Raw genomic sequence first — 14,469 nt, forward strand, 5'->3', positions numbered from 1 at the left:
GTGTCCAACCTCTGCCATTGTCCCTTTCTGACCCCCTCCCCCCCGTTAGACCAGCCCCTTGTTGTTACCTGGGCCACCAGTCACATCCCCCTTCCCTGGAGTCTCTCTTGGCTAGTCCTCTCCATTTCCCAGGAGACCCATTCCCTTCAGGAAGCCCTTGCCAAAGGCTGTGCTTTCAGTGGGCATTCCTGCTTCTTATCTACACACAAGCCATTGAACCAGATCCTGGGTGGAAATGGGGGTCGTTCTTGAGACCCGGGGAGGAGGCTCAGAGATAATGGAGCACGGGGCTGGTCGTCTGGGGACATCGCTTCTGGTCACAGCTCTGCCACCATCCAGAGCGGGCCCTGTGCCCAGTTACCTAACTTTGTGCTGCTTGTATCAGTATCAGTGGGAGCTTGGGCAAAGGGATGGCTAAGGTCCCCTTCACACTCAGATTTCCCACATTCAATCTTGCTCTACAGCCAGAGGGAGAACAACCTGCCGATTTATGTGCATTTGGGTCAGAATCTGGCTGACGGTCATATCAGCAGTTTTACATGAACTAAATCTCAACCTCAGCTTCATTAGTGCAGGCAGGTCACTTCTGCTGGGCTGGCAGTATGTTCTGAGAGGCAGAGTGACCACCGGGGCCAGGAGTCAGGGCGCCTTGCCCAGCCATGCTGCCCGGCCACTAGCTGGAGGGCAGACCAGGCAGAGGGAAGCCGGCGGACCTCTGGGACCTCATCCACTTCATTCCTAAACTGGGGATAGTAATGATATGTGTTTCAGGGCTGTTCTGAGGGGCTAATGCATGTATTAGGGCATGCTTCGATAGGTTATCATCAAAAAGTTATTGAAATTATTACTGTCTCTACTTATCCAGAGACTGGACCTCCTTATATTTACCTTGGGTGCTCTGCCCAGTCCTGTACCATTTTCCAGTTTCCTTCCCTTCATTTCCCGTTGGATGTATGAGTTGGAGGAGGAACTATTATTATACGAGAGCTCCAGTATTTAAGACACTGGCCATATATTGTGCTTTGCTGTTTTGTTTTTAAATACATATTTTTTATTGATTTCAGAGAGAGGAAAGGAGAGGGAGAGAGGGCTAGAAGCATCAATGATGAGAGAGAATCAATAATTGATTGGCTCCCCGGGCATGTGCCCTGACTGGGGATCAAACTAGTGACCTCTTGGTTCATGGGTCGATGCTCAACCACTGAGCCATCACTGAGCCACACTAAGAGGAGTCGTATTAGGATTCCTTTAGTTGTCAGTGATAGAAATCTGATTCAGCCTAGATGAAGTGAAATAAAAGGGGAGGGAGCATTTGTTTGAGTCATATAACTTGAAAGTCCATGGTAGCTCTAGCTTCAGACATAGCAGGATCAAGGGGCACAAAAGATTCTTTCACACTTTTTCCTTTGTCTCTAGTTCTTCTTTCTGTTTTTCTCTATTGGTTTCATTTTTTTTTCCTGGTACACTGTCTCTACCTGGTAAAAAGATAAGCCCAGGGCCGAGATAACCTCAAGTCTTATAGCTTGTTATCTCGAAGAAGGGAGAAGTAGACCTTCTCTCTCTCTTTCCTGTAGCCACATCAACTCTTCCATAAAGAAGCAGGATTTGATCTGCTTTAGTCACCTGTAACCTTCAGACCAATCACTTTGCTCAGAGGTACGGGTAGAGGTCTCTGATTGGCCAGCTTAGGGTATGTCTGTGACAGACAAATCTAGCTGAGTCACATCAAGACTCTGGTTTCCCTGTAGCTTCTTTGGGCCCATGTAAAGCTTGGTCAGCCCAGGCCAGGTTGTGGGTTTCAAATCAGGGAATGTGAGCGCTGGAAAGGGATCCAGAGGTCACTGAGCCCAACCCAGCCATGGCTGGAGAAGAAAAGTGTCTTATTCTCGGTCCCACATGGTTCAGTGCCACTGCCTCGGCCACCTCTGTTGGGAGGATTCCACGAGCTCTCCTGTCAGGACAACTGAAGGATCCTGCCAGAGAGAGAGGCAAAAACTGTGGGTCCCAGGCAGGTTCCGTCGGACCATCCTGAGCTGGGACTCCTCCTGTCTCTTCTCCCGTTCCTCTCCCGCCTCTCTGGACTACTGTATGGACATTTGAGATGTTGGCTACTCAGAGCCCCATTTCAGACGGGGCTGAGAATGGGGGTCCTCTGGGTTTAGCCAGTTCACTGCCTCTTCCTGTACCTTTTTTCTGTAGTGAAGGTGGATCTTAGGACAGAGTCTGTGCTGAATCATAAAACCAAACAGAGAAGATGTCAAAGGGAAAAGCTGTCACCTCTTGCTGGAAAGGGAAGCCAGAGGAGAAGAGCCGCTGTGGGCAGCGTGTTATGGGGCAGTACCTCGTGTGGGAGGGGTTGCTGTGCCCAGTGGTGTGGCTTCCAATGTCCCAAATGCTTCTCCATAATTTCCCCCTCAACAGACTCCCTCAGTGATGCCAGTGCCAAGTTCTGGAGGATGTATTCAGGGCACTCACTGGCTGGCTTCGTGGAGGTCAAAGCCAGCGGTCATAATCGCAGCTGGAAGATGGGTGCTCATGGGAGACAGTGTTGTGCTCTTTCTGATTTGCTGTCTTTTCTTTGACCGATTCTTCCCTCTTGGTAACCTGAAGAGCTTGTCTGCATTTGGCAACTGGATTCCTCCTCTGCAGCCCTGGTTATCCTTTGCCCTGTGGTTGCTGCACACAGGTTCCCAGAGAACCGACCCGAGTGTATGATGTATGTTCAGGACAGCAAGTACCCTCCACGTGTGAGCAGGCCTCCCTCTGCTTAGAGCCACCCAGGGCTCCCTATCCTCTGAAGGAGAGAGCCCAGGCTTCTTCCATCTGGCTCACCCTTCCAGCTTTTTCTCTTGCTCTCCCTTGTCATACGCTTCTGCTTGTGGGTCACTGGACACCCCATCCCTTCTCATGCCTCTGGGCAACTTTTCATGCAGTGCCTCGTTCCAGAGCCACTGCTTCCACTCACCCGCCTCCACTCACCCACCTCCACTCACCCGCCTCCACTCACCCGCCTCCACTCACCTGCCTCCACTCACCAGCCTCCACTCACCCGCCTTCACTCATCCACGTCTACTCACCCGCCTCCACTCACCTGCCTCCACTCACCCACCTCCACTCACCAGCCTCCACTCACCCGCCTCCACTCACCTGCCTCCACTCACCAGCCTCCACTCACCCGCCTTCACTCATCCGCGTCCACTCACCCACCTCCACTCACCTGCCTCCACTCACCCGCCTCCACTCACCCACCTCCACTCACCCGCCTCCACTCACCCACCTCCACTCACCTGCCTCCACTCACCTGCCTCCACTCACCTTCATGTAAGTATCTTCCATTCGTCCACCTTCAAGATTCAGTTCAAAGGTCACCTCCACTATGCGGCCTTCCTAATTTCCCCCAGTGGTGGTGGCCCCTCCACCTGTGCTCCTGCAGCCCCCGCTTCTCTGCCACATGCCCCATTGCTTGTGTTTAGATGGCTGCAGGGAGGTGGTATGACTAAGAGACTTGAGCTTTGCACGTTGGTCTCGTTTTGAAAACTTGGCTCTGCCCCTTACTAGCTGGATGTCTCTGCAAAAGTGACCCGACCTTTGGGGCCTCTGTGTCTTTTTACCTGTAAACGGGCATCACGAACTCTCCTGAAGTGTTTTGTTGAGGATGAAGGAACCAACCTGTGAGGTGCTTAGCATGGTGCCAACTGGTAACGGTAGTAGTTGTCGTTATTGTAATTATTATTGATTCACGTAATCTTAGAGGCAAAAGGGATCTCAGGGGTCATTTTCACGCCTTCAAAGCCTGATTCCTCTCCCCTTGTTAATCATCAGCTTCTCCTTGAACTCTGCCCAGGGACCGGGAGCTCCCTTTCTTTCTGATCTTGTAATACTTAGCGCTGACGATGCAGAGGTTGCTAGTATGTAGGCTAAGCTACTATATGTCTACTTGGTGGACTATTTTATTTTATTATTATTATTTTTAAACAGGATATTTATTTATTTATTTATTTTTAGTTAATCCTCATCCGAGGATATTTTTCCATTGATTTTTTTTTTTTTTTTTTTTTTAGAGAGAGTGGAAGCGAGATGGAGAGATGGAGAGAGGTGAGAGAGACACATCGATTGGTTGCATCCTGCATGAACTCTGACCAGGGTCGGGGAACCTGCAACCAAGGTACATGCCCTTGACCGGAATTGTACCTGGACCCTTCAATCTGCATGCCTACGCTCTATCCACTGAGCCAAACCAGCTAGGGCTTGGGGGACTATTTTAAATTAGCAGTCATATGTATGTATGTATGCATGTCTGTATATATTTAGTCATATATGACCACATTGGATTTCCTAAAAAGTCTAACTCAAAGGCTGGGAGAGGAAATCACAGGGGAAATTAACCTTCAAAGCCGAGTTGTGAGTGACTTAGCGTTTTCTTAGACCTGTGTTCCTCGGCGGGTTTGCACCTGTGTTTTGCTTGCCTCTGAGCAGAGCGCCAGGAGGAGCCGTGGCTTGTCACGTTGCAGCGATGATCAGGCTCGCCCTGTCTGTGATAGACACAGAAAGAACAAAACCCCAGTGACATAATAACACGACACAGCTACAAGGGGTGACATGTTGCTGGCAGAGAGAAGACAAGCTTTTCCTGATGTGGTTTAGGAAGAGCCCTGGATGAGCAGCCAGGACCGTGCTGGGGCCTCAGTTAGCTGGGAAGGGGGAGCAGTGTCACCCAGAGACCAGCTAAGAAGGCAGAGGAGGATTTGGTTCCTGAGCACCAGCTCCCCCAACTCCCCATTCAGCCAGGGCGGCGCTGTCTTTACTCTGGAAGTCTGTGGTATGCATTGGCAGCCCTTAGGAGATGTTATTTGAAATATAATACTCTGTTGCTTAAAAAAATTCAAAAACTTCTAAATCTGGATTATCTCGAAGGTTCTTCTAGCTCCAACAATAAAGCAAAGTTACATCCCTATAGACTTTCTAATACACGTTTAATCTGTAAAAATGTTTCTAAAGTGAAGCAAAATCATATTTCAGAAACGTTTTTTAAAGAATATTTTTTTTGTCCTCCCTTTTCTTCCAAAATTTGCTTTTCTCTGACTGAATCAAAATCCCACTAATACCAGGAAAAAGTCTTAGGCAGGGTGTGTGGCAGGAAGACGAATGTCATCATTGTCACTCCCTTCTATCTTTTCACGTAGTTAAGTATGTATTAGGCAATAAGCCTCTCTCTCTCTGACGATTCCTTCCCCAAGTATGTCCAGGTAACCCAGAGACTCATAAAGGTGGGCCAGACATAAGAAAACCTTTCTGGCCCTAGCCGGTTTGACTCAGTGGATAGAGTGTCAGCCTGTGGGCTGAAAGGTCCTGGGTTCGATTCTGGTCAAGGGCACATGCTCGGGTTTCAGGCTCGATCCCCAGTGGGGGATATGTAGGAGGCAGCCAGTCAATGATTATCTCTCATCATTCATGTTTTTTCTCTCTCTCCCTCTCCCTTCCTCTCTGAAATCAATAAAAAAAATATATTAAAAAAATCTTTCTGCCTACATTCTTCACTTTAAAGGTGTGGAAAATGGGACCCCGAGATGGGGACAAATTTGTATGGGATAAGGTCATGGGCCGTCATAAGGTCATGTGGTCTTTGTGCTATTGGGTGTAGGTAAGCCCCTAGTACTTCAGTTTTCTTACTGTACAATGGGATGATAATCATAGTGTTGGCCTCATGGTGCTGTGGAACTCTTAGAACAGTGCTGGGACCACAGAAAGTCCTGTCACGTGTTTGCTATTGTCACCGTTACCACACTTCCAGGTTCAGACAGAGGTAGTCCAAGGTGCGCAGTCGGGCCCGAACCCCCTTTGGGGACCTGCCTCTGTCTTGCATTCTCCAAACAAGTTGCTAAAATAATCTCTTCTGTCAACATCATCCCCCCTCCTCCAGGTGACTGTTCCCTGTGGGTGACATTGGGTGGCAGCTGGTTTTATTCAGGTAAATGGATTTCACGTTCATATGTTGGCTGCTCACAGCCTGGTAGGAACGCCTGAACGCCGTGACAATGTGTGTGCTTCCAGAAATCCTTTAGTGAGGTGGCTCCAGGTTGGTGGCCGGTGAGGGTGCGAGTCCTTTTCCATCAAAAAGGTCTGTCGCCTCCCCTTGAGGCAGGAGCCTTCTCCACTGGAGTGGGTGGGCTAGCCATGCCATCCCCATCGCTCTCACCTCTGATTCCCGGAAAGTGAACGGCGACTACCCCATGGGTGAGCACTCAGGATTTAGACACTCTGATCTTATTCCTTTATCCGGGTCCCATGCATGGGACTGAACCTCTGCCTCACCTTTAAGTTTATCTTGTGTTGGAGAAGCAGGAGAGTATCTGCTAGGAAGAGAAAGCTGGGAGAGCCCCCGCCTGCAGCGGGGAAAGTAGGGGTAAGGAATCTCAGGAGCCGTGAGAGCCAGGTGTGCCCTGGCTTCATTTAGGGGTCTGACCACCAGTTCTGTGGTGTCAGGGCCGCCATCCGCGTGAGCACCCACTGGGTCTTTTTCTGCCTTGGGTCCCCTGTTAATCCCCCTCCCAACCTCGCACCTGGCCCCACCTGCCAGAGCTTCCGCTTTAATGACATTGACCCAGGAGGACATGACAGTGAGCTGCAGCTTTGTGGAGCCGCAACTCTTCTAGTCTCAGCACCTGCCCCCATCACCCAACAGGAGCCCCTTGAGGAGTAAGCTGCGTTAACCAGCGGCCACTTCTACCTCCTCACTGCTGGTTTATCTTGCGCCCCCCATGCCCCCCTTATTGAGAGAGAGAGAGAGAGAGAGAGAGAGAGAGAGAGAGAGAGAGAGAGGACTTTGTGAGTGGGATGTGTGGTTACTTTAGTCCCCATCAATTGCTTTGATAATTTGAAATGGAACCGGCTCCGGGCGGCTTGTGAGTGAGCGCTGGCCGCGAACGAGAGCCCCAGGTCCCAACCCCTCCGACCCTCGCAGCCGCCGCCGTGGCCCCCCCAGCCCCCGGGAGCACCCAGATCCCTGTTCGCTCGCTCGGATCTCCGCGCCTGGGGCCCTGCTCCTCCTCCTGTGCGAGCTCCCGGAGCCCCGGACACACCCGGCGGGGGTCCCTGGCATATGCGGGCCCCCGGGGTGCGAGGCTGGAGCCCGGCGTGGGCCCTGCGGACGGCGGTGCCCAGCGCGCCCCTCCCTCCGCGCCCGCGGCTGCTGGACCGAGCGCCAGCCCGGGTGCCGGGGCCGGGGCGCTGACGGACGACTTTGCTCAGTTGTCCGTTTTCTCGCTTGTCAGCGGAGCTGCTGCTGGTAAGTGAGAGCCCACGGCGAGGGGGCGCCGGCGGCCGGCAGGGGCGGGGGGCCGCGCGCCCGGGCCGGGGCGCAGGGCGGAGCCGGGGGAGTGGGGTGCCGGCCTCCTGCCCGATCCCCCTGCTCACCCCCCTCCCGCTCTCCCTTCCCACTTTCTCCCTGCTCGCCTCCTCCCCTCCCCACCTGGTCCCCCCTCTCCCCGCCAGTCCTTCAGCTGCCACACCGATTGCTTCGGTGGCTTTGTTTAAAAAACACACACACATCCGAACAGACCCCAGGCGCTTTCCTCCTGAGTTAGGACCACATTACCCCGGGCCATGGCTGCTTACCGTAGCTGCCTACCCCCCGGGGCACCCCGGCCTGGGGTAGCCCGCAACCCCAACCCGCTTTAAGGCTGGATTTGGGGGGCACAGACGCGGGGAGCGCACAGAGCAAGTGGCAGGCTCAGAGGGGACAGCCCCGACTCTCTCAGCCTCACCCCCAGTGCTGACCTGCAGCTATGGAGTCCCCGACCAAGGAGATTGAAGAATTTGAGAGCAACTCTCTGAAATACTTGCAGCCCGAACAGATCGAGAAAATCTGGCTCCGGCTCCGAGGGCTGTAAGTACAGCGATTTACTTGTCTTGCCCCCTTTCCCTCCCCCGTCAGCATTTCCCCACCGGCCAGGCTCCCCACGGCTCCCAGGGACCCCGCAGGGCCCTCTGAACACAGCTCAGAAGTTCCACAACTGCTTCTCTGTGCCTTACAGTCACTGCTGCCTTCCTTTACACAGAGACCTGTCTTCCCGACTTACAATGCCTTGCTGTTTCCAAGTCACTCTTTCTTTGGGGGAAGGAGATGGGTCTTAAGATTTCTGTTGTAGCAGCTCAGTCCCCACAGAGATGTTTCTGGTCCTTTTTGCGGGGGGTGGGGAAGGGGGGGGGGGAGTTTGGGGACTCAGGTCACAGACTTTTTTTTTTAGTCACAGGAAGCATTTTCTCTGCAAAATGCTTGCAAACACCTTGGCAGGAGGTCCAAGAACTGAACAATAGTTCAACCTCAACATGCATTCGGGCTGCCAAACTCTCTTCTCCCTCGTCCCAGCCTAGTTCAACTTCCGACATTTTCCCAGGCTTCTTTCTGGCAGGGACATGGTCAGTGAAAGAAAGGGCTATTTTGGAGAACGTGGGGGGCAGGGGGGGGGCAGCGGCAATATTGGATTTCCTCGTAACCTGTGAACAGTGAGCTAGGGGGTTTGCTTTCCATACAGTGCCCCAGGCTTCCTGTTGGACTGATGGACAAAGATCTCTGCATTTCATCCACTTCATTGGGCTCTGCCTGGTTTCGAGTACCAAGGAGCGGGGTCCTGAAAATATGGGGTGTCTTCTGTGAAACAGTTTCATAAGCTCTAGTGGTGGCTGCATGTCTACAGTCTGCTTCTCAGGTGGCCGGGCAGGTCCCAAAGACACCTTCCATAGTGACCAGAAACGCTGCATCGGGCATTTGGCATCAAATGTGTAGGGCTGTTTAAAAGAAAAAGTTTTTCTCCACGTTCATTCTCTAGGCAGCGGGGGACCCTGGCAGGTAGAAAGCACGAACAAAAGCCCGAACAAAACAAATAAAAAAGGCAGGGATCTCGGTGAGTTCCATCTTAGGGAGGCCCCGTCCCAACTGGGGTATTCGAAAGGGAAGCCAGAGGTAGTCTGTTTCTTTAAGGGGGTCCCTATTTAAAGAGCAATTTATAAAAGCCCTTCCTTCAGCAATCTTAATGAGCTTCACCGCTATTGCTCTAAATGGGAAACCAGGCCAAACAACAGGGCGCGCGGGGCATCTGGCTGCTGCCAGCAGCGGCTGCAACTTATTTGGAAATTCTCTTTCTGGCTGGCAGGCTGTCCTTACGGTGGAGGCGCAGGCGACAGCGCCTGGGTCTGAGCGGTGCTTACAGTAAGCTCATGTCATGCGGAACGAACAGGGCATCTGATCGTATTTTGGTGCACACAGAAAGTTTGTTGTATCCACAAAGCCTGGGTCCCAGGTCTACAGGGTCCAAGTGTGGTCACGCTGGGCCTCCTTGCCATCCCTGGCGGAGGGACTCCCGCCCGCAGAAGCTGCTTCTCCTGGCTGCTTCTCAGTTCACACCACCTCCCTCCAGCTACTCCGGCTGGAGAGAGCATTTGGGCGATGCAGCCAGGCGGAGGGGGACCTTGTGCCATAGAGCACCATCCCTTACAGCTCGCTTGTAGCTTTCTCTCTCTGTTTCACGTCTGTTAGGTTTCTCTCCCCAAGGCATTGGGCGTGATGTTAGCCGAATGTTTGTTTTCTAGTCTCTCACATCTACTCAGCATCCCGTGTCGTTAAACATAAAAGGTGTGGGAAGATTGGTTCTCCTCCAAATGTATGGTTTTGAACCCCTCTCTTTACCCTTTCTACCGAAACGCCCTGCCCAACAAACAGCAATCGTGGGAGATCTGTAACTTCCCTTTCTAATTGGTGAAAAGGACATGTGCCTATTGTTATCATTATATACATAATATATATTTTCCTTTTACTACAATTATGGTTCTTACTACGGCTTTTTAAAGAAACATAACAGTAGCGCTATAATAAGCTGCTAAAGACTCTGGAAACCAAAACACATGCTTATTTATACAACTCGAAATAACACTTCTGCAGCTCACAGAATAGAAACCCCAGGGGATGGAAGTGTGTGTTTGTCCACACAACAGACTTTCAGTGAGAAAAGGGAAGCCGCTCCAGCAACATTTTAGGAAGACCCAGGAGCCGCAATTGGGTTTTCATATCAATTTGTTGCCATGACACCCTTCTAGAAAGGGCTTGGGAGGGGACCACAGGGAGTCAGGGGTTCAGTTCTGCTGGTCTGAGAACGGCCATGTCCAGGGCTTGATCATCTCGCGCGTGGACCATTCAGTGGTATCTGTCTCCTTCTTGTCACTGTCTATCTTGTTTAACCGGTTGTTGAATTTGTCACCTCCTCCCTTATCCTGTACGTTCCTTGGGGTCAGACACCTGTGTGTCTTGCTCACTGTGGTACCTCCAGTGCCTAGAACAGGGTTTGGCACATAGTACGTGCTCAACCAACAGGTGATGACAGGAGCATAAAGGCCTAAGTGTGAGCTTTTAATATTAGGAATGAAGGTAATATATAGTTGGCTCAGCTTATAGGCCATGTGACTTAGCAACACGATATTCCACGAGCTAGAGGGGAGGCAGGTTTTATTGACATCGTTAACCAGGTTGGGCACAGACATCTAAACTGAGGTGGGTCTGGGCAAGATGTGGCAAAGCCACGGCCCAAGGCTGAATCCCACTCTTGTGGGTGCCCAGGTTCTGTCTTTGTGTCCCCTTCTCTGTCCCCTCTTCTGCACTGGCCAGGAGTGGGCTTTCCAGCAGCAAGAGGCTTGCTGAGGCTGTCGTCTGCCAAGAATGCCTGGTGTAGGAGGATGCAGGAGGCGAGCCTCTACGTTACAACCCCCCACCCTCTTCCATGCCTTCTTTTACTCTTCATTTTCTTCTATCTGAATACTATATACTTTGTATTATTTATTATGTCTATTGTCTTTCTCCTGCAACTAGAACATAAGCTCCCTGAGGACAGAGGTTTGTGCGGCCTGCTTTGGTCACTGGTGCAGCCCCAGTGCCTATGATACTACCTGGGGTGCAGTCAATTATCAATGAGGGTTTGAAACCTGGGGTTGTTTCCCATGTTTGTCGAGGGAAGACTTAGAAAAAGCTCTCAACCTTGTAGCATCATCAGCTTCCTAACAGTGCATCGGATATTGGAAATGGGAATTTTGCACGCTGTCTGCCCCAGCTGAGATGACAACACCCTGCCAGCTTAGGTGTTTATTCTCCTGACGACTGTCACTTCCCCGCACGCCGGCACTCAGAGGCTGGCTACGATTCTGGAGTTGTGGTCCTCAGCCTCCCTCTGCAGCTCCGACCCCTCTCATCCACATGCTCCCACGTGTCCAACGGGAAAGGCGCAAACCCTGCTCACCTGAGCTTTCTGAATCGCATCTCTCAGAGGATGCTGCTCTCTGACGTTTCAGGGAGGAGCCTTTTTTTTTGGTTTGTTTTTCTGTCAACCTCAGTTGTAGGAGTGGGTGGAATTTTTAAGAGCCCCCCTCCCCCCATGGCTGTTTTGTTCCGGAATCTTCCAGGCAGGGAACATATGATAATGGCTGCACTTTATTCCTCTGGTGATGTGGGGGAGCCTCAGGCTGCTCGGGTTTGAATCATGACTTGTACCTTGGGCCCTGCCCAGGAGTTTTCCCTTGGCCAGCCTGCTATCGGACGGCATAAAGCAAAGCATAGGTTCCAGGTCTCACCGCCCCCTTGGCAATCATGGTCACAATTGTAATGAAGCTGTCCAGTGTTCATTTTGCCCACCTAAGAGGTAGCCCGTGGAAGACACTTTATGCTTATGCAACACTCTCAAGATGATGAAGCTTTCCCCCTCCCAGGACCTCATTAGTCTTACAAATATAAAGGGTGGTATTGGTTACTAGAGACTATTGTTTTTGTCTAACCAGCAATCTCCCCCCTCCCCTTATTATGGGAACAGACCCTTTCTCTCCCACCCCCCACTCCACCCTGGGCAGGGACAGATCTTGCCTCATCTTTTAGACCCGGGGCCATAGCAGTGGGAAGCCATGGCAGGTCTGTAGGGATGGATGTGAGAGACTTTCAGGAGGTAGACTCAGTAGGACTTGGACCTGGGAATGAGGAGGGAAGGAGAATGTAGGATGACTCCCAGGTGTTCAGCTCGAGTCCCCAGGTGCGCTTTACTTAGATCAGGATCACTGAGGTGGGAACAAGTTTGCAGGTTTGGTTGTGGGTGGGAGCAGAATGAATGGAGAGTAGAGGTCATGACCTCAGTTTGGGACATATGGAGCATGAGGGGCCTACAGGTGTCCTGGAGGAGATGTGGAGGCATGAGCAGTTGAATAAGTGGGCCTGGAGATGAAAGGAAAGGTCTGGATTAGAGATGTAATGTACAGCCCAAAAAATATGAAGAAAATATATATACATGTATAATGTGTGTATATGTGTATATGTGTCTGAATGAAGCTAAATTAGTATTCCTATAAATTTTAGAAGTAGAGAAAAAGCACAGTTTAGTGTGACCCTCCCTAAATAATCTGACATGAGGTTCCAGAAGACACAAGTTCATGGTGTTTTTTTTTTTTTAACTTTTCACATGTATATAGAATATACAAACTCATGTATATTTCTCACTGCCATTTACTTGTTCAACATATGGGCAAGGCCAGCTAGCAATGTACATTGCTTTGCTTGGAACCTTTATATTGGCTGCTTGGTGTCATGCCTGCAAATATGGATTTGGAGCAGAAACTGAAACCTGAGGGGCAGGCAGGGTCATTTCCAGGATTCCAAGGGCAGAAAGAGACCACGGCCCAAGAAGCCAAACAGGATTAGGCTCTTGTCATGGACCTTCTGGGGACCACTGGCCAGGAGTCAGGCGAGACCCAAAGCCTGGAGCCCAGCCCACCGCAGAGGAGCCTGGGGAAGCGTGGCTGGGTGGAGGCTCCCTAGACCCTGCAGGTGGCTGTCCTGTTGTCTAGGCTCGGCCAGTGGGCACAGCCCCCTGCTGCTGCTCCACAGGTGGCCTCTGATGGACACACCTGGCTCCTGTCTCTTGGGACAGTCCACAGCCCTGCCTTAGTCCTCGCTCTCTACAACACCTCTGCTTCGTTCAAGCCCTTTCCCTGCTCTGCTCTTTAAGACCTTCCAAAAATGGTCCTTCTTCCCTCCATTTCCACCCTCTTCCAAGAGCCTATTGCAGGGACACAACAGGTAACATTCTGCCCATATACAGCTCTCCTGTCCCTAAAGGCCGCCAGGAGAGTGAACCTGTAGACAATTACCATGAGAGTACATTGAGTGTTTTCGCTGAAAATCACTGTTGGGACGTCCAAAGAACATCATATTCTGTTAATCCGGAGTCCAAACAACCAATACGCGTAACCAAGACTTTCCCCACACTCTAGACATGCTGAGTGTATCTGGCAGTGAAAGATTAATCCTTGCAAGCTACTTGCAGGTGTATTTTAGGAATAGTTCAAGTTCAGACTGATATCCCCCTCCCCCTACTTTTCTGTCTCTACCCCTCTGACTCTTGTCTCAGGATGACTCTGAGGGGGTCTTACACTGCCTTGCACCGAATCCCCCAAAGTAGGTTACATTTAGTTTCCTAGTCCAGGTGGTTGTTACTTGAGACCCTGTCTGCTAACTCGGGGGCACCGTAAACACTTTCATGAATAGGGGCCTCTGTAGCTTTGTGAAACATAAGGATTAATGACCATAAATCAAGCTGCATAGATGCTGTGTAGAACTGCCATTCTGTCTGTAAAGCCGCTGACTGAGATGCGTCATTCTTACAAAAAGGGAAGAACTGTCCAGAGCCCCCTTCCCGGGGGTCTGGCGTGGTTTCAGGGAAGGTCACTGAAGCTCGGGAGGACTCACTTCCAATGGCAGTAGAGCGCTCAGCATTGCCCCGGGAATGCATCTGCTGGCGGGGTTTTTGTTGCTGTTGTTACTGTTCTCTGTTTTGGATTTGGGCCTCATTTTTCTTACATTTAAATTGTTAAAATGGACAGTGTCTGCGTTCAGATGATGTTACTGGGAGAGAGGGCTTCAGAGGAACCAGGAAGGACTTCTGCTCCAAGGAGCTGTTGCATTGATGTAAATTCACCTGGAATGGTAAATTGCCAATGGCTGCTTTCTGGTAGGAGTAGGCTTTTCCTTTTTATAAAATTAACTTCATTGGGGTAACATTGGTTAATAACATTATGCAAGTTTCAGGTATAAAACGTTATAATACAACATTTGTATACTCCATGCATGCTCATTAGCCAAAGTCTAGTCTTCTTCTGTCACCATATATCTGACCCCCTTTACCATCTTCAAGCAGAGACTTCATTGAAGCAACTCTATGGATCATTAAAATTTAAAAACCTACCCATCCCCTAAACCCAAGGATAAATCTGTGAAGAGTGACATTTTGTTTTCAACCTCTGGATTTCTCTCCGCTTTCACAGTGCTGTCACAGATATGAAGACGTATTTTTGTTTTCAGCTTTTCTCACTGATGTTTATCTAACTAGGAGCCAGGCTCCCAGGAAGGTCACAAAAAGTCTTCTCCATTTCCACCCACACAGTTTT

General features: G+C 50.8%; 1 protein-coding gene across 3 annotated transcripts in view; it reads left to right on the forward strand.

Moving 5' to 3' along the window:
* Positions 1–14,469, forward strand: part of PDE1C (phosphodiesterase 1C) — a gene marked incomplete at both ends in the record, with an annotated part of 288,273 nt that overhangs the window by 100,117 nt on the left and 173,687 nt on the right. The window contains one exon of one of the 3 annotated variants that reach the window (XM_079786147.1): positions 7,785–7,885. The exons of the other annotated variants lie outside the window; for them this stretch is intronic. Within the exon in view, the coding sequence (XP_079642273.1) occupies positions 7,785–7,885 (101 nt within the window). Of the gene's footprint in view, positions 1–7,784; positions 7,886–14,469 lie in introns of those variants that run through there. 3 annotated transcript variants of the gene reach the window in all.

This window comes from Cnephaeus nilssonii (genome assembly GCF_951640355.1).
Source record: "Cnephaeus nilssonii genome assembly, chromosome: 12".
Lineage (NCBI taxonomy): Eukaryota > Metazoa > Chordata > Mammalia > Chiroptera > Vespertilionidae > Cnephaeus > Cnephaeus nilssonii.